At 45.8% G+C, this 19,743-nt stretch overlaps 1 protein-coding gene across 1 annotated transcript; it reads left to right on the forward strand.

Moving 5' to 3' along the window:
* Positions 1–1,334: 1,334 nt before the first annotated feature.
* Positions 1,335–19,540, forward strand: LOC117670792 (acyl-coenzyme A synthetase ACSM5, mitochondrial-like). The gene is made up of 14 exons (XM_060692902.2): positions 1,335–1,484; positions 3,705–3,928; positions 4,696–4,906; positions 6,279–6,486; positions 7,960–8,103; positions 8,673–8,829; positions 10,395–10,474; positions 12,467–12,590; positions 13,496–13,576; positions 15,089–15,190; positions 16,018–16,145; positions 16,231–16,330; positions 18,182–18,301; positions 18,939–19,540. The coding sequence occupies exons 2-14, from the start codon at positions 3,743–3,745 to the stop codon at positions 19,047–19,049; spliced, it is 1,752 nt and encodes a 583-aa protein (XP_060548885.2). The 5' UTR covers positions 1,335–1,484; positions 3,705–3,742; the 3' UTR covers positions 19,050–19,540.
* Positions 19,541–19,743: the final 203 nt, after the last annotated feature.

Below are 19,743 nucleotides of genomic sequence, written 5' to 3' on the forward strand. Positions count from 1 at the left end.
TAGGGCTGGGGTACTTACGAGACCGCCTACTGCCACCAATAGCCTCCCACCGGCCAGTACGCTCGCACAGAGTGGGCCTCCTCAGGGTGCCATCCACCAGACAATGTCGGCTGGCGACCCCCAGGGGGAGAGCCTTCTCTGTGATGGCGCCCACCCTCTGGAATAACCTTCCCCCAGAGTTACGTATAATAACAGACCTCCGGATTTTTCGTCGGGCCCTGAAAACCTATTTATTTCAACTAGCTGGGCTGGCTTGAGCTAAATTTTAAATTGATTTTAAATTGGGTTGTTTTAATTTACGGCCAGAATATTTAATTATTTTAATACTGTTTTTTAAATTTTGTATGCTTTGTTTTTACTTAGGCTGTGCACCGCCCTGAGTCCTATTTGGAGAAGGGCGGTATAGAAATTTAAACAAATTAAATAAATAAATAAATAAATAAATAAACTGTTTTCCCTGTATGCTATATTATTCAGATAAGGCAGGGGGGAATCAGCTGATTTTTAGCAGTGTAATTATGGAAAGTTCTGGAGAGTGTAAAAAGAAAGCTTGAAAGTGACATGAACTTTTGGGGGTGAAGGTTGCCCGATGTGTCACATTATATGTGACATAACATGACAACTTCTTCTTCTCCTTCTCCTTCTCCTTCTCCTTCTCCTTCTCCTTCTCCTTCTCCTTCTTCTTCTCCTCTTTCTCCTCCTCCTCCTCCTCCTCCACCACCACCTCCTCCTCCTCTATCTCCTCCTCTCCTCCTCCTCCTCCTCCTCCACCACCACCTCCTCCTTCTCTATCTCCTCCTCTCCTCCTCCTCCTCCTCCTCCTCCTCCTCCTCCTCCTCCTCCTCCTCCTTTCTTTTTCTTTCTCTTTCTCCTCCTCCTCCTCCTCCTCCTTCTCCATTCTCCCTTCCTCATCTCTTCTCTCTCTTCCTCCCATTCAACTGTTATTTGTGTCCTCATCAGATGAGATGGATGAGACGGGTCATTTGCCCCTCGGTCATTGCTCTGAAGCCAAACAGGACTTCGACCCATCACTCTATCACCTGACGGACAGTTCAGTCTTTCCTATTTTCCCTTTTAAAAAGCTTCATCTCTGAGACAACAGATCAGGATGAATGTTAGGTATTGAATGCACGTAGTTGTGTTAAGCCCTGCTAAAGGAAACTAACCTTTTAGATGACCCTAACTGTTAACTCCAACTGGTTTGGAGGGAAACTTGATACCTTCATATTTGGGCGGGCTTTTTCAAGCCACTATGATTGGTTAAGGCCCTGTGGTCCTGGGGTATAAATAACAGGCATTTGCCTGCAGTTCCTCAGTTCCAGTTTTGAGTCAATAAATGCTGTGGTAGCTATGCTGGTCTGGTTCTTGCCTACTGAAGCACACTATACAATAATGAACAGAGCTTAACTGGATGTCTTGGGCAACTACCGTGCAAAATCTACTCCGCCACGTCTTCCCTTCCACTTCTAGAAGGCTGGAAGTCGGTAAGTTCAAGAGAGCATTCTAGATTTGCGGTACATCCAGGATGTTCTTCAAAACAAGCCCAGAGGTCATGCCGATTTCTTCTTTGCCCTCAAATCATGGACATTTTGCAGGCATAAATGGAGTAAGATCAGAGGTGAAATTCAGCCGGTTCTATCCGGTTCGGGGCGAAACGGTAACACCGACTGCGGGAGGCTCCGCCCACCTACCAGGACATCATCTTGTCCCATTTTTGACACTCTGCACATGTGCAGAAGGCTCTGCCCATGCTCACAAATGTGCGTGCTCACATTTGCGAACTGGTAGCAAAGGCAAGTGAATACCATCCCTGAGTGGCAGATTAAATAAGCAAAGAAATGCACACTAAAAATGGGTCCTTCCCAGTGAGAAAATGAGTGAGGGTCTTTCCTAGGAAGATAGAAAGCATCTCCACGGTATTTCAGGTAGGACTTTTTTTTAAAAAAACACAACCAATTTGGAGATGAGAACCAAATTGAAACGTTCTCTGATGTGGACTGTTCCTAACTCTGTGTAACAGTTCTTGCACTTCATCCTTCATTCAAAGACTTCTTGTCCCTTTGTTCTCCCGGATCCTCGAAGGGACGGTTGGTTTTTCTAATCTAAAAGGAAAACAAATAGAAGGAAATTCAGATAAAAGGAGAAAAAATGGTTCCCGCCAGAGTTTAGAACGGTCCTGTGTGGCAAAGCGCCATCTAGCGGTGTCTTTAGGAAACGTGCTTGATTTTTGAACCATTACTCTGAATTTGAAGCAGGCTAACTTTGGGTTAGGGACGCGGTGCAAAGGACCTGCAAGGGACGCGGTGGCTCAGTGGCTAAGACGCTGAGCTTGTCGATCGAAAGGTCGGCAGGTCAGTGGTTCAAATCCCTAGTGCTGCATAACGGGGTGAGCTCCCGTTACTTGTCCCAGCTTCTGCCAATTTAGCAGTTCGAAAGCACGTAAGAAATGCAAGTAGAAAAATAGGGACCCCCTTTGGTGGGAAGGGAACAGCGTTCCGTGCGCCTTTGGCATTGAGTCATGCCGGCCACATGACCACGGAGACGTCTTCGGACAGCGCTGGCTCTTCGGCTTTGAAACGGAGATGAGCACCACCCCCTAGAGTCAGGAACGAGTAGCACAGATGTCCGAGGGGAACCTTTACCTTTTACCTTAACTCTGGGTGGCCAAAGGCTGCAGAGAATGTATGTAGAGGGATGAGGAACCCTAAATGTACATCCCTATTTCTGGGGAATTTATTTTTCCCCTTTGTATTTTAGTCCTAAGGATACGTTTGGGGTTTATGCTATAATTTGCATCCGTTTCCCATTTTACGAAAGCAAAAAAGATATTTGCTTTTTTCCCTCCCCTTTAATAATGTTTAGAAGTCTCAGAATCTAAGCTGCTGGAGCTCTCAGGGTGGTTCCCAGCTCAAGTGCCAGTCCTGCAAGGTAGACCAGATCTGATAACCGTTCCCTGTTCCAGTAGGGCAGCTTTTCTCAACCTCAGCAATGATCAGATGTCAACTCCCAGAATTCCAATGCTGGCTGGGGAATTCTGGGAGCCGAAGTCCACACATCTTAAATTTTGCCCAAGTCTGTTGGGCAGAATAGACATCAGCCTCCAGAGAGATGCTGAAAACCAGCCCCAACCTGTAAGTGGTTGAGATGGTGCACTTACAACAAAATGCCGTATTTTTCAGACTATAAGACGCACCTAAATTTACAGGAGGAAAACAAGAAAAAAAATACTTTTTTGCCTCTGCGCATCATGTTTTCGCCCTTCCTGGCCCCCAGAAGCACTCTGCAGTGCTCACATGGGCCGCACAGAGTGCTTCTGGGAGCCAGGGAGGGCGAAAATGTGACGCGCGGAGAGTTCGGGAGCCCCAAAACGCCCGTATTCGATTTATAAGACGCACCTAACTTTTCACCCACTTTTAGGGGGGTGAAAAGGTACGTCTTATACTCCGAAAAATACGATAAGCTATTTTGTGTAAGGTGAAGTGCAGGCTAAGAGATTGGTTTTTCATACACTTTGTCGGGAACATTTTTTTAAAGATAACCAATAAGTCATCCCCTTAGAGAGCCACAAAGCATCTACTAAGATTCCTGTAGCTTTATAAGGAACTCAGGGTTCCCTTCCCCTTTTCCTTCTCCTTCCCTTCCTCGCACATTCTCCCCTTTCCTTTCCCTTGCTTTCCCTCCCTTCCCCTTCCCTATTTTTGCAGGAAATCAAGCCCTTGATTGCTGATCTCAAACTGGGGTCATGAAACTCCTAGTCAGGTGCTTTGGGCACCTGCAGACTCCTTGGGTGTTCCTTCACCAAGCAAAGAGACACGTGGCTTCTTTGATCCCCTCGTATTATGAAGCTGTTAATCGGGGTGAACAGGAAGTGCCCGAGTACTTCAACTTTGCAAGCGACGTGGTGGACAAATGGACCCAAGAGGAAAAGGTAACATTATTTATTTATTTATTTATTTTTATATGCCGCCCTTCTCCGGAGACTCATTGTAAGGGCGGCTTACAATGCGTGAAGCAATAGCCTTCATCCTTTTGTATATTTTATACAAAGTCAGCTTATTGCCCCCAACAAACTGGGGCCTCATTTTACCCACCTTAGAAAGGATGGAAGGCTGAGTTGACCTTGAGCTTGGTGAGAATTGAACTCGCAGTAATTGCAGGCAGCTGGATGTTAAATGCTGCCTTAGTAGGAGGCATTAATGTCCTACGCCACTCAGGCTCCTTGCGCTCCTTTTGCAAGAAAGGACCACGCAACCACGTAGGGCATGAAGTTAAGTTAATGTTGGAAGCACGCAAGCTTTGATGTCCTCGTGGAGTCACCGAGGGGAGGATGTGCTGGTTTCTTTGCTTCCTGGTTAGCTTTTCTTTTCTTTTGCAGTTGATCATAAGATATTGTTTGGATTAGGATAGGTCAGTGATGGTTAACTTTTTTGGTGCCGACTGCCCAAAGCGCACACACGCGTGAATGCACTTGCATGTGCCCCTGCCTCCATGCATGCACGGCAGAGACCCGAAAACCAGCTGGTCGGCGGGAGGCATATGCGCATGCCCCGTGGAGCTGGGTTGGGGCGACAGCTGGCGTGCCCGCAGAGAGGACTCCATGTGCCATCTGTGGCACACATGCCATAAGTTTGCCATCACGGGGATAGGTTTTCAGCTGCCCCTACTTGAATTTTAACTTCTTGAGTTGCCCTCTAGGATGGAAAGAGAGCTCACCACCCAGCCTTCTGGTGGGTCAACGGTCAGAACAAAGAGGTGAAGTGGAGCTTTGAGGAGCTGGCTTTCTTGTCCCGAAAAGCTGCCAATGTCCTTTCTGGTCCGTGTGGCTTGCAAAGAGGGGACAAAGTTTTGATCGTTCTGCCTCGTATTCCAGAGTGGTGGCTACTCGTTCTGGCGTGTATGCGAACAGGTTAGTAAATGTTATAGGGAAGACAACCCTCAGCCTCTGCTTCCGAAAAGTACCAGTGGACATTCCTAAGAGGTGTCCTGATGGACACTCTTCCTAAGTGGGCCAGTGGACATTCCTAAGAAGCAGAGGCTAAGACCAGGGGTGACATGATAGCAGGGTTCCAATATCTCAGGGGCTGCCCCAAAGAAGAGGGAGTCAAGCTATTCTCCAAAGCACTTGAGGGCAGGAGAAGAAGCAATGGGTGGAAACTGATCAAGGAGAGAAGCAACCTAGAACTAAGGAGAAATTTTCTGACAGTGAGAACAATTAATCAGTGGAACAACTTGCCTCCAGAAGTTGTAGATGCTCCAACACTGGAAGTTTTTAAGAAGATGTGGGATAACCATTTGTCTGAAGTGGTGTACGGTTTCCTACCTAAGCAGGGGGTTGGACTAGAAGACCTCCAAGGTCCCTTCCAATTCTGTTATTCTATTCTATTCTATTCTATTCTATTCTATTCTATTCTATTCTATTCTATTCTATTCTATTCCATTCCATTCCATTCCATTCCATTCCATTCTATTTATGACATTGATATGGGTATGAGAACTGGGTATGTCTAGTTTAATGAAAAGAAGGACTAGGGGAGACATGAGAGTAGTCTTCCAGTATCTCAGAGGCTGCCCCAAAGAAGAAGGAGTCAACCTATTCTCCAAAGCACCTGAGGGTAGAACAAGAAGCAATGGGTGGAAACTAATCGAGGAGAGAAGCAACTTAGAACTAAGGAGAAATTTCCTGACAGTTTGAACAATTAATCAGTGGAACAACTTGCCTCCAGAAGTTGTGAATGCTCCAACACTGGAAGTTTTTTAAGAAGATGTTGGATAACCATTTGTCTGAAGTGATGTAGGGTTTCCTGCCTAAGCAGGGGGTTGGACTAGAAGACCTCCAAGGTCCCTTCCAACTGTTATTCTGATATTCTGTTTCCTGGTGGACTCTCTTCCTAACAATGTTAGGGGACATTCCTAAGAGGTGTCCTAATTGACACTCTTCCTAAGAGTGCCAATGAATATTCTATCTATCTCCCAGATATTCTGCAGTGTAGGGTAGGTTGAGTGATGTTGGGTAGCTCAAATTCATCTCATAAACTTAGCAATGAAGGATTTGCAACTGTGTTTTTCTGTATCACCGTTTCCCCAACCCGAGAAAGGCCCAGTCACATAGATAAGTTAGACCAAACTCTCATCATCCTTGGTCAACGTGGCCATGTTGGGAAATCCATCAACCGGAGCTGGCACCAGATAGAGGAAACCTACACAAACTTCACTTTATCTATGAAATGGAGCCTTCATATTGGTTTCTCTTATCGCTTTCTTCCTTTCTTCTTTCCTAGGGATTATTTTCATTCCTGGAACACCTCAGCTAACAGCTAAAGACATTTCCTATAGAATTGAAGCTTCCAAAGCCAAATGCATTGTGGTGGCCGATCAGTCCGTCGTTGCAGTGGATTCGATCGCAGCTGAATGCAAATTTCTGACAACCAAGCTTGTTGTGTCCGACAGAGGCAGAGCTGGCTGGCTGAATTTCAGTGACTTATTGCAGTACGTAGTCCAATAAAAGTTAGAACTAGATCATCATCTTCTGGGTTGGAGTATTGTTTTATGAGCTGCTTCTTATTGGACCATATAAGAAGCCAGTTTCTAGTGGTTAAGGCATCAAGCTAGAAAGCAGGAGCCTGGGAGTTCTAGTCCTGACTTAGCCATGAAAGCCAACTGGGTGACTTTGGGCCAATCACCAGGAGATGCTGAGTTACAGTCCTGCCTTGGGTGTGAAAGTCAACTGGGTGACTGTGTGTCAATCACCAGGAGACTGGGAGTTCTAGTCCAGGGACGGGTTCCACTTACCTTTACTACCGGTTCGCAGCGGGATCGTGCACTTCTGCACATGCACAGATCACCCATGATGACATTGTGGTGGGTGGGCGGAGCCTCCTGCCGGTTTTACTACCGGTTCTATAGAACCGGACCAAACCGGGAGCAACCCATCACTGTTCTAGTCCCACCTTTGGGCCAATCACCAGGAGATGGTGAGTTCCAGTCCTGCCTTAGGCATGAAGGTTAACTAGGGGACTTTGGGTCAATCACCAGGAGACTGGGAGTTCTAGTACCTCTTTAGGAATGAATGCCAAGTAGAGGACTTTGGGCCAATCACCAGGAGATGGTGAGTTCCAGTCCTGCCTTAGGCATGAAAGTCAACAGGGGACTTTGGGCCAATCACCAGGAGATGGTGAGTTCCAGTCCCTCTTTAGGCATGAAAGTCAACAGGGGACTTTGGGCCAATCACCAGGAGATGGTGAGTTCCAGTCCTGCCTTAGACATGAAAGTCAACAGGGGACTTTGGGCCTATCACCAGGAGATGGTGAGTTCCAGTCCTGCCTTAGGCATGAAAGTCAACTAGGGGACTTTGTGTCAATCACTAGGAGACTGGGAGTTCTAGTCCCTCCTTAGGCATGAACGCCAAGTAGAGGACTTTGGGCCAATCACCAGCAGATGGTGAGCTCCAGTCCTGCCTTAGACATGAAAGCCAAGTAGGGGACTTTGGCTCAATCACTAGGAGACTGGGAGTTCTAATCCCGCCATAGGCATGAAAGTCAGCTGGGTGACTTTGGACCTTCTTCTCATCCCAACTCACTTCACTGGGTTGTTGTTGTTGTTGTGGGGAAAATAGGAGAAGGAAGGAGTCATGTGTGTGTCCACCACCTTGAGCTGTTTATAAAAACAATGAAGGTGGGATATAAATTAAATAGAAATAAATAAGAAGCAAGCTTGGTTCTTTGAACCGGCAGCTGTTCCACATTCCTTCAGTTCTAGTCCTAAACATCTGCACTGCATTCTTGACTAAGATGCTCTGAATTTCTTGGAAGAGTTGCTGATGCTGCCTTCCGGATGTGGAGAAACTCCCCGGAATTCCATTCACGGATGTATATAAATCCCAATTGGGAAAGAAAAACCCCTAGCCCCTCCCCCCATTGCAAAATCTAATTGCACATCAAAACCAACCTGCTTCTTTTCCAGAGCAGCCTCTGGTGACCACGACTGTGTCAAGTCACGAAGTGAAGACTTAATGCTGATCTACTTTACGAGCGGAAGCACCGGGTCGCCCAAAATGGTGGAGCATTGCCACTCCAGTTATGGCATTGGATTTACATCCAGTGGCAGGTAATATCATGGCATTGATTTGGAAGGCCGGGATTATTTATTTAGTTAATGATTTGGTTTGGTTTGGTTGGGCTTGGTTGGGCTGGGCTGGGCTGGGCTGGGCTGGGCTGGGCTGGGCTGGGCTGGGCTGGGCTGGGCTGGGCTGGGCTTGGCTTGGCTTGGCTTGGCTTGGCTTGGCTTGACTTGGCTTGATTTGACCTGACTTGACTTGACTTGACTTGACTTGACTTGACTTGACTTGACTTGACTTGACCTGGTGTGACCTGACGTGACCTGACTTGACCTGACTTGACCTGGCTTGGCCTGGCTTGGCTTGGCTTGGCTTGGCTTGGCTTGGCTTGGTTTATATGATCTTCATTTCCAACCGGCTTCCAACAAGCAAAGTCAATGGAGAAAGCTGGATTCGCTTAATGACCCCATGATTCAGATAACAGCCATTGCAAAAAAAAAAAAGGTCAAAAAATTGGGTGGGACTCACTTAACAATCGCCTTGCTGAACCGTGAACGTTCTGGTCTCAACAGGCGGTCGTAATTCGAAGACTACCTGTATATTATTTTCTTTCGATCAGGCACTGGATGAATCTGTCTTCTTCAACTGTGTTCTGGAATACCTCAGATCCAGGATGGGTAAAAACAGTCTGGAGCAACTTATTTGGCCCATGGATCCATGGGTCATGCGTCTTTGTACATCATCTGCCCCGGTTTGAACCAACAGTCATATTAAATGTAAGCATGTCTATTTATAAAAGGCATCAAAGTAAAGGACAAGGACCCAGGAGTGACATCTGAACCAGTTTGCTACCGGTTCACTGGCTGTGCATGCCCGAGTGCGCACCAAACGTACGCTGCGTGCCCATGTGCAGTGTGCACCAAGCGCGCGCTGCACGTTTAAAAAGCTACTGGTTCAGGTGAACTGGTAGTTAGCTGGTAGTGGTTGAACCAGTAGTTTAAAAAAGCTACGATCCGACGATCAGCTGTGCCGTGTGGTTTAGCTTTGCTAGAAAGCAGGATTTTCTGCTTTCTAGTGAAGCTAAACCGTGCGGCACAGCTGATTCCCCCCCTCGCTGTTCTACTTACCTTCCCAAGTCTCCTTTTTGCACGTACTACTTTCTAGCGAAGCTAAACCGCGCGGCACAGCTGATCCCCCCGACTCGCTGTTCTACTTACCTTCCCAAGCCTCCTTTTGGCGTGTACTACTTTCTAGCGAAGCTAAACCGCGCGGCACAGCTGATCGTTGGATCATAACTTTTTTTTTAACTATTGGTTCAACTGAACCGGTAGCTTTTTCTTTACTACAGGTTCGCCTGAACCGGTAGTTTTAATCGCTACCAGTTCGCCCCAAAACCGGACCAAACCGGTAGCATTTCACGCCTGCAAGGACCTCATAATTTTGATCCCAGCTTACTAGAAATGTTCTCTTCATTGTTCCTGCTTTGATTTTGTGTAGTTTGCCCAGTTAAAGTCACCTTGACAAGGTTCACATCACCTATTAAAAAAGAGCTAGATAATTTACGGTTGAGCGGGTTGTAGAAATTCAAGCATTAAGTAGCTTGGCTGAACCAGCCAAAATTAGAAGAGAATGTTTGTAGCTCAGGGTTGAACAGTGGGCTCCATGGGGCTCTCTGAGCTTGGTGGTTTTCTTGCAGACATTTCATTACCCAGCTAGGTAACAACATCAATGTTTAAAGGGAGTGGGGTTTATGGAGTGGGGAAGAAGGAGACGGAGGGCGAAGAAGATGAGGAAAAGGAGAAGGAGGACTATGCGATCCTTGGTGCTCTCTGAGCTTGGTTGTTTTCTTGCAGACGTTTTATTACTAAACTAGGTAACATCTTCAATGCTAGATAGATGATGCACTGATGATGGTACCTAGTTTGGTCATGAAATGTCTGCAAGGAAGCAAACAAGCTCAGCAGTGATGGGATTCAAATAATTTAACAACCGGTTCTCTGCCTTAATGATTTCTTCCAACAACCAGTTCACCAAACTGCTCAGAAAGTTAACAACCGGTTCTCCCGAAGTGGTGCGAACTGGCTGAATCCCACCATTGAAGCTCAGAGAGCACCAAGAACCCCTCAGGCCAACATTGTTGGACGTAGAATTTTAAGCAGATGCAGCAACCGTTTCTAAAATTGGCTCTAAGATTTCGCATGTTGTGTTGAAATTCAACCCTGCCTATCTTAAATTTCAGGCTGGGTCATTTCCATCTTACAGAAATCATCTTGATTATGTATTATCTTGCCTTCATACACATTTTCTTCATGTTGTTTGCCTATTCATTTTCTTCATCTAGACGCTGGCAAAGTATCCAATCACAACTTTCTGTACAGCTCCCACTGCATATACAATGATGGTTCAGCACGATGCCACCAGGTATTTTTTTTGTTGTTCTAGGCTGCATAAACAGAGGGATAGAATCAAGATCACGTGAAGTGCTAATACCACTTTATAAGGCCTTGGTAAGGCCACACTTGGAATCCTGCATCCAGTTTTGGTCGCCATGATGTAAAAAAGATGTGGAGACTCTAGAAAGAGTGCAGAGAAGAGCAACCAAGAGGATTAGGGGACTGGAGGCTAAAACATGAAGAACGGTTGCAGGAACTGGGTATGTCTACTTTAATGAAAAGAAGGACCAGGGGAGACATGATAGCAGTCTTCCAATATCTCAGGGGCTGCCCCAAAGAAGAGGGAGTCAAGCTATTCTCCAAAGCACCTGAAGGCAGGACAAGAAGCAATGGGTGGAAACTGATCAAGGAGAGAAGCAACTTAGAACTAAGGAGAAATTTCCTGACAGTTAGAACAATTAATCAGTGGAACAATTTGCCTCCAGAAGTTATGAATGCTCCAACACTGGAAGTTTTTAAGAAGAGGTTGGACAAACATTTGTCTGAATAGTGTAGGGTATCCTGCCTAAGCAGGGGGTTGGACTAGAAGACCTCCAAGGTCCCTTCCAACTCTGTTGTTCTATTCTAAGTTGCACGGGGCAGTCCTTATTTTCTCATTAATTTCTCAATATGATTTCCTAAGATTGCTTCCTTGCACAACTGAATTGTGTCCCCATGTAGTGAATATCTCTTGCGTCGCAAAGGAGATTTTGAACTGAGGGTTCTATTGCTGAACCCCCTTTAGCTGAGATTTCAAAGCCAGATCAATAGGCAATATAGGTAGTCCTCGACTTACAACGATTCATTTCGTGACCGTTCGAAGTTACAATGGCACTGGAAAAAAAAGGGGGGGACTTATGACCATTGTTTTCACACTTACAACCTTTCCAAGCATCCCAATGATGATGTGATCAAAATTCAGATGCTTGGCAACTGACTCATATTTATGACGGTTGCAGGGTCACGTGATCCCCTTTTGCGACCTTCTGACAAGCGAAGTCTATGGGGAAGCCAGATTCGCTTCACGACGGTGTTACTAACTTATCAACCGCAGTGATTCCCTTAACAACTGTGACAAGAAAGGTTGTGAAATGGGGGCAAAACCCACTTAACAAATGTCTCACTTAACAGCAGATATTTTGGGCTCAATTGTAGTCATAAGTAGAGGACTACCTGTGCTCAGGCTATCCTGAGCTGCTAAGATGACCTCAGGTAAATATAAATCTTCAGGCTGAGCTCTGTTCCTGGTGATGGAGCAACAGGATGGAGATTGATGGTTGTCTTTGTTAGAAAATGACTATTGTCTAACTAGTTGGTCAGGCAATATATAAACTATCAATACATGTTTGTCAAAAGGTATTATATTGCTTTAAGACTGTATTGCATCATCCTCTATCCTGATTGGCTAAGCTCTGTAGCCAATGTACTTAAGGGGAAGCCTGAATCATGGCTTGTGGACACTACACCATTTTATCTGCTTATTTGCTGTTACTCTCTACCTGTTCTCTCTGTATGATCACTGTTTGATCATTGCTACTTGTTGCTTTCTACTATTTATTGAATGTTTTAATACTGAACTTGTTCCTGTTTGAAACTCAAGAAGAACTGTTTTATTGTGTAATGACAACAACTGGTAAGAAGACTTTGTACTTGGAATATCCCTGAATTGATATTTTAACTATCGCCTTATCTGTGTATGACTTGGATTGTTATTGGACTTTGCTTTACTTTTTTCCTAAAAAGTAAAAGACTACTACAACTCAGTGTGCCTGTATATTAACTGTGGTTATTCACTCTCAGCCGCTTTCATGTGCATACTCAAGGGGTACTCTGCTCAATAACCCATAACATCGGTTATGAGCCAAGAATATCCTTAACAGTCTTCTTTGGGCAGCAGAAGTCACATTTCCTTCCAAAGGTATGCAAAACCAACTCACCGAAGAAAAAAGTGAATTAATTAGTGTCTCTGTTTCTTTCCAAGCTATAAATTCAGGAGCTTGAAGCACTGCATGACTGGTGGAGAACCACTCAATCCTGAAGTGTTTGAGCAATGGAAGACTCAGACTGGATTGGATATCCATGAAGCATACGGACAAACCGAAACGGTATATTCATTTCAATAAAAGAGAATATCTCTGTAGCTCAAGGCTCCACTAAACTTGGTTGTTTGCTTGAAGACGTTTCATTACCCAACCAGGTAACAGTATCAGTGCTGGTGTGTGTGGCCTGTTTTATATTCAGTATCTTGCCGCATCTGTATTGATGGGGGAGTAGTTTTTTCCCTTGGTAGCTCCATAATAAGAGCATTGTTTTCTACTAGATAGTTTGTCTGGTGTTAATCCCTGCTTATCCGGGTATTGATTGCTAGAATTGTCTTCTTAGGACCTTCTTTTTTTGATTCTTTGCATTTTTTTATTGTCTCTTTTGAACGGTTTATGATTTATTTCTATGTATCCCCCAGTGGTGAAATCTAATTTTTTTACTGCCAGTTCTGTGGGCGTGGCTTGGTGGGCATGGTGTGGCTTAGTGGGTGTGGCAGGGGAAGGATACTGCAAAATCCCCATTCCCTCCCCACTCCTGGGGGAAGGATACTGCAAAATCCCCATTCCCTCCCCACTCCTGGGGGAAGGATATTGCAAAATCTCCATTCCCTCCCCACTCCTGGGGCCAGCCAGAAGTGGTATTTGCCGGTTCTCCGAACTACTCAAAATTTCTGCTACCGGTTCTTCAGAACCTGTCAGAAGCTGCTGGATTTCACCCCTGGTATCCCCCACACCAACACTTCCTAGGGCAAGCTACTGTATATAAACAGAGAGCACACTCATTAGAACTGATGATGTTAGCTAGGTGGGTAATGAAACATCTACAAGCCAACAACCAGCCTCAAAGATTACCAAGGGTTCCACAGTAGACTCCTTTTCATTTCCCCAAAAGTTGGGTCTGATGATCCCATCTCCTCATTGTTACCATGGTGCTGACAGGTTGTGCCTCATCCTCCTCTCTCTTGCAGGTAACAATCTGTGCGAATGTCCAAGGGATGAAAATTAAGCCTGGCTCAATGGGAAAAGCATCTCCACCCTACGATGTCCAGGTAAGGAGGACCAATTTTGCTATTCAGTACAATACAATTTTTAAACGTAGGGTGTTGTTATGCTGTGATTAATTATGTCACTGTCTTTATGCTCTTTTTCTTTTCTTTTTTTACTTTATGCTGGTCACAACCAAAAGAAAAATAAATACACCGTACAGGTACATTAGTTAGATAGAGAAACAACTTACAACCACAATTGGCAGCCAGAATTTCTTTTGCCAAGCGAAGCATTTGCTAAGTGGATGATGCACAATTTTACAACCTTTTTTTCCCCAAGGCTGTTGTTATTATTTATTTATTTATTTATTTATTTATTTATTTATGTTATTATTCATATTTCTATGCCGCCCACTCTCCGAGGACTCTGGGCGGCTTACACCAAAGACAGTATACTAAATAGCATATTGCCCCCTAACAATCTGGGTCCTCATTTTACCCATCTCGGAAGGATGGAAGGCTGAGTCAACCTTGAGCCGGTGGGATTTGATCCGCTGATCTGCTGAACTAGCAGTCAGCTGAAGTAGCTGCAGTACTGCACTCTAACCACTGCGCCACCTCGGCTCTTAAGTACCCAGCCAATCCCTGCACTTGTTAACTGAATCATGTGGTCCTAAAGTGAATCTGGTTTCCTCCATTGACTTTGCTTTTCGGAAGCCAGCTGGGAAGGTCTCAAATGGCAATTGGACAGACATTAGACCAGGATGGTATAAGGCCGTGATGGCAAACCTATGGCACACGTGCCAGAGGTGGCATACTGCGCCCTCTCTGTGGGCACGCGAGCTGTCGGCCCCAGTTCAGCTCCACCGCACATACACGCACGCCTTCCGCTGGCCAGTTGGTTTTCGGGTCTCTGTTGCACATGCGCAGGGGGCAGGGGGTATGTGGGGGACACGTGCATGCATGGGGGGGCAAAGCTTATGCGGGGGGGACACGCGTGCATGCGTGGGGGTGGGGCGTGTGAGGGGGGCACGCGTGCATGCACAGGGGCTGCATCCACATTGCATTTTGGGGGTTTGGGACAGAGATGAGTTTCAGCAGGTTCTGACCGGTTCTGCAGAACCGGTGGCGGAAATTTTGAGTAGTTTGGAGAACCGGTAGTAAAAATTCTGACCGGTCCCACCCCCATCTATTGTCTGCCTCCCAAGTCCCAGCTGAACGAGAGGAAATGGGGATTTTTACAGTATCCTTCCCCTGGAATGGGGTGGGAATGGAGATTTTACAGTATCCTTCCCCTGCCACGCCCACCAAACCATGCCATGCCCACCAAGCCACGCCCACAGAACTGGTAGTAAAAAAAAATTTGAAATCCACTACTGGTTTGGGAGCACGCGTGCGATTTGGCTACTCGGTCCAGAAAAGATTAGCCATCACTGATATAAGGACTCCTCTCTTGGGCAGGGAGTTGGACTAGAAAACCTCTGACAATAAACACAATCAGAACAATACTTTTTTATTTATGAATCATATTTCTGCTGGACTTGCCTGAGGGATGCTTTGTTTTTATTTCTGAAGGTTGTTGATGATGAAGGAAATATTCAGCCCCCCGGGAAAGAAGGAGACGTGGCCATCAGAATCAAACCCAAACGACCATTTTGCCTTTTCTCGAAGTACACGGTAAGTATGATTTTCTTTTTTAATGTACACTTCAGTAAATGGGATTAGTATGCATTTATTCCAGGTTGTATACTTTATACTGTACACGTAGTCCTTGACTTACAACATTTCCCTTAACTTAGTATTCGAAGTTACAACAGCACTGAAAAAAGTGGCTTAGGACCATTTTTCACACTTAACTACCGTCGCAGCCTCCCCATGGTCATATGATTTACATTCGGATGCTTGACGACTGGTTCATATTTATGACGGTTGCAGTGTCCTGGAGTCATGCGATCCCCTTTTGGGACCTTTGGACAAGCAACGTCCATGGGGAAGCCAGATTCACTTAACAACGGTGTTACTAATTGAACAACTGCTGTGATCCACTTAACAAACGTGGCAAGAAAAGTTGTAAAATGGGGGGAAACTCACTTAACAAATTTCTCACTTAGCAACATAAATAATCATCCTCTTTTAACGACCCCATAATCCCTTGCGGGCTGGAGTCTGGGCAACTGAGTGTTTACTGGCCGGATGCCTTTCCTGTCGCTAATGCAGAGTTTTGTTCAGCGGATATAATCTTTGTGTGCCCAGAGAGAGAAATATCTGCCTCTACCTAGGATCGAACTCACAGCCTCCTGATTGTGAGGCGAGAGCTCCACCTTGAGGCCACCCCACCACTCGACTTAGCAACATAAATGTTGGGCTCAATTGTGGTCGTAAACCGAGGAATTTTAATCGATGGCCAGACTAGTTGAAAAATTCCTAGAACTGTAGTCCGCATAACTGGAAGGCCATTGAACCTAGAAATGTTGGATCATGGACTCACGGTTGGTTCTTTCCAGGATAACCCAGAAAAAACGGCAGCCACTGAACGTGGGGATTTTTATATCACCGGAGACAGAGCGGTCAAAGATGAAGAAGGGTATTTTTGGTTCGTTGGGCGGGCAGACGACATCATCAATTCCTCTGGGTAGGGTTTCCTTTTTCTACGGCGGGGTTGTTTTCTTTCCTTTACCCTTCACAGAAGGGTTAAAAAACGATGACGTCTGTTTTAGATACCGCATTGGCCCTTTTGAAGTGGAGAGCGCTTTGATGGAACACCCAGCAGTGGTCGAATCAGCTGTTGTCAGTAGCCCAGATCCTGTTAGAGGAGAGGTAAGCTAGGCCCTTGTGCCATAAATTATCCAATAGACGAGAATATTTGTAGCTCAAGGTCAAAACGTGGGATCCTTGGGGCTCTCTGAGCTTGGCTGTTTTCTTGCAGACCTTTCGTTCGGGGGTGGGATACAGCCGGTTCAGACCGATTCAGGCGAACCTGATGTTAATTTTAATCTGGTTCGCTGAACCGGTTGTTCCAAGGACTGGCTGACCCCACCCACTCCGCCCCTCCCAGGAATCTCCACATGGATGCCAGGTAAGTGCAGAATCCGTGCGGAGGGCAAAAAAACAGGCCTACCGAAAGTCCGGAAACGGGCCTGTTTCTGGGCTCTGGGCGGGCTCTGGAGGCTGTTTTCGCCCTCCTGGAGGCTCGAGGAAAGCCTCCAGAGCCCAGGTAGGGCATAAACGACCCCTGCTGGGCTGCAGGATGTGCAGTAGGCCACGCCCCCATGGCCACGCCCACCCAGCAACCGGGCAGCAAACCGGTTGCAGAAATCTTTCAATCCCAGCCCTGATTTCATTACTAAACTAGATAGCATCATCAGTGCTAGAGGGAGGAGGAGGAGGAGGAGGAGGAGGAGGAGGAGGAGGACAATGACTGTGGGGTCTTTGGTGCTCTCTAAGCGTGGTTGTTTTCTTGTAGACCAAACTAGGTAGCATCATCAGTGCTAGAAGGACAGGGGGTTTGCAGAGAGGAGGAGGGGGAGAAAGAGAAGGACGACGACTGAAGGTGCCCACTAAGCTTGGTTGTTTTCTTGCAGACATTTCATTACCCAACTAGGTAATATCATCAGCTCAACTAGGAAAGCAGACTAGGTAACATCACTCATTCCCACTGAGCAACTAGTTGGGTAATGAAATGTTTGCCAGTCAACAACCAAGCTCAAAGATCTCAACAAATCACGTTACCCACACAAAGAAACACCCTGTCATCTAATGTAAATAAATGAATGTAAATTGAGGACTACCTCTAGTTAGTCACTTCCCAGGAACCGCTCCTGGGGAGGAAAGCTATGGCAAAGTTAGACAGCATACTAAAAAGCAGAGACATCACCCTGCCAGCAAAAGTGCATCTAGTCAAGGCGATGGTTTTCCCAGTTGCAATGTACAGCTGTGAAAGTTGGACCGTAAGGAAGGCCGAGCGCCAAAGAATGGAGGCCTTTGAACTCTGGTGCTGGAGAAGACTCCTGCGAGTCCCTTGGACTGCAAGGCGATCCAACCGGTCAGTCCTAGAGGAGATCAACCCTGACTGCTCCTTAGAAGGCCAGATCCTGAAGAGGAAACTCAAATACTTTGGCCACCTAAGGAGAAGGAAGGACTCTCTGGAGAAGAGCCTAATGCTGGGAACGATGGAGGGCAAAAGAAGAAGGGGACGGTAGAGAACGAGGTGGTTGGATGGAGTCACTGAAGCAGTCAGCGTGAGTAGGCTGGAAGCTTCCATGATGCTACCTTCTCATGTGTGGGAAAGTAGGAGGGGGCAGCATGGAAGCTTCCAGCCTAATATGGCTTCCAAAGCTGACAATGGACTCCAGAGGATGGTAGAGGACAGGAAGGCCTGGAGGAATGTTGTCCATGAGGTCGCGATCAGTAGTGGGTTTCAAAAGCCGAGCGCGGGCGCGCATGACGCTTCTGCGCATGGAGATGGGCAGGTAGGTGAAGCCTCCTGCCACCGCCGCTACCAGTTCGCTTGATCACTGGTCGCGATGGGTCAGACACGACTTTGCAACTAACAACAACAAGTTACAGCAGGAAGTAAATTTACAAACCAGGATTTAGATCATTCATGGAGTAACTTGATAACCCCGTTTCTCAAGGCGTTCACTCCCAGGTGTGTTTGTGCCCACACAGGTGGTCAAAGCGTTTATCATCTTGTCTCCTGCTTTTCTATCCCACGATCCAGAGGCATTAATCCACGAACTCCAGGACTATATGAAAAAATCTACAGCTCCATATAAATATCCCAGGAAGGCAAGTCGGAGCGGGAAAGTTGTTGAAAAAATGATTGAACTTTGCAATCGAGTTGAGCATGATCAATGGGGAGTGAATCAGTGGTAGTAATTCAAAATTACCGGTTCTGTGGGCGTGGCTTGGTGGGCGTGGCATGGCATGGCATGGCATGGCTTGGTGGGCGTGGCATGGCATGGCTTGGTAGGCGTGGCAGGGGGAGGATGCTGTGAAATCTCCATTCCCACCCCACTCCAGGGGAAGGTTACTACAAAATCCCCATTTCCTCCTGATCAGCTGGAACTCGGGAGGCTGAGAATAGATGGGGGTGGGGCCAGTCAGAGGTGGTATTTACCGGTTCTCCAAACTACTCAAAGTTTCCTCTACCGGTTCTCCAGAACTGGTCAGAACCTGCTGAATCCCAGCTCTGGAATGAATGTAGGCTGATTCTTGGCAATGTTTACCTAAGTAATTTCCCTTTGCCTTCTTTGTTTTATTTTTATATTTTATTTTATTGCATTTTTATTTCCTTGCCTAGCCAACCAAATCACCTTGGGATTCCCACGTGCCCCTTCCCCCCAAAATTCACGTGAGTTCAGCGCTGCCACGAAGGGGCAAAAAAAAAAGATATTTTTTTTTTCTTTTTAATTTCCCCGAACAGATAGAATTTGTCCAAGAGCTTCCCAAAACGGCAGCTGGAAAAATTAAACGGAGTGTCTTGCGGAAACAAGAATGGAGCGAAATCAAGCGACGGCTCGACCTTCCCGAATAAACCGTTTTTCCGTTCTTTGCTGTCCCAGTTTTCATTCATTCTATTATTCCAAGCGAATTGATTCCATGCTAAAAGGTTTTAAGTCAAATTTGGGGTCCTTGGTGAGTGGCATTCCAAAGACTGAGCTCTTCTTATAATTACAGATTGAAATTATATTACGGGCAAACGATCGATACAAACTCAAGGTAAACTGCTCCAAACTCGATTGCAGAAAATTCGACTTCAGCAACAGACCGGTCATTGCCTGGAATGCTCTACCAGGCTCCGTTGTCACAGCCTCAAACCCTCACAGCTTCAACCTCAAACGGTCTACGGTGGACCTCACCCCATTCCTAAGAGGTCCGTAAAGGGGTCGTGCATAAGCGCACCAGCGTGCCTACCGTCCTTGTTTTACTGTCCCCATTTATATTAATTACCTGTGCTCATGTCCATGTTTATACTTATACCTGTTATCTTGTACATGTTTCACAAACAAATAAAGTAAATTATTATTATTATTATTATTATTATTATTATTATTATTATTATTATTATTAATAATAATAATAATAATAATAATAATAATAATAATAATAATAATAATAATAATAATAATAATAATAATAATTTTATTTCTATACCGCCCTTCTCCCGAAGGACTCAGGGCGGTGTACAGCCAGTTTAAAAACACAAGACACAACAATAATTAAAAATT

The sequence above is a fragment of the Pantherophis guttatus genome, chromosome 14 (assembly GCF_059756535.1).
Source record: "Pantherophis guttatus breed Tessera chromosome 14, ASM5975653v1, whole genome shotgun sequence".
NCBI lineage: Eukaryota > Metazoa > Chordata > Lepidosauria > Squamata > Colubridae > Pantherophis > Pantherophis guttatus.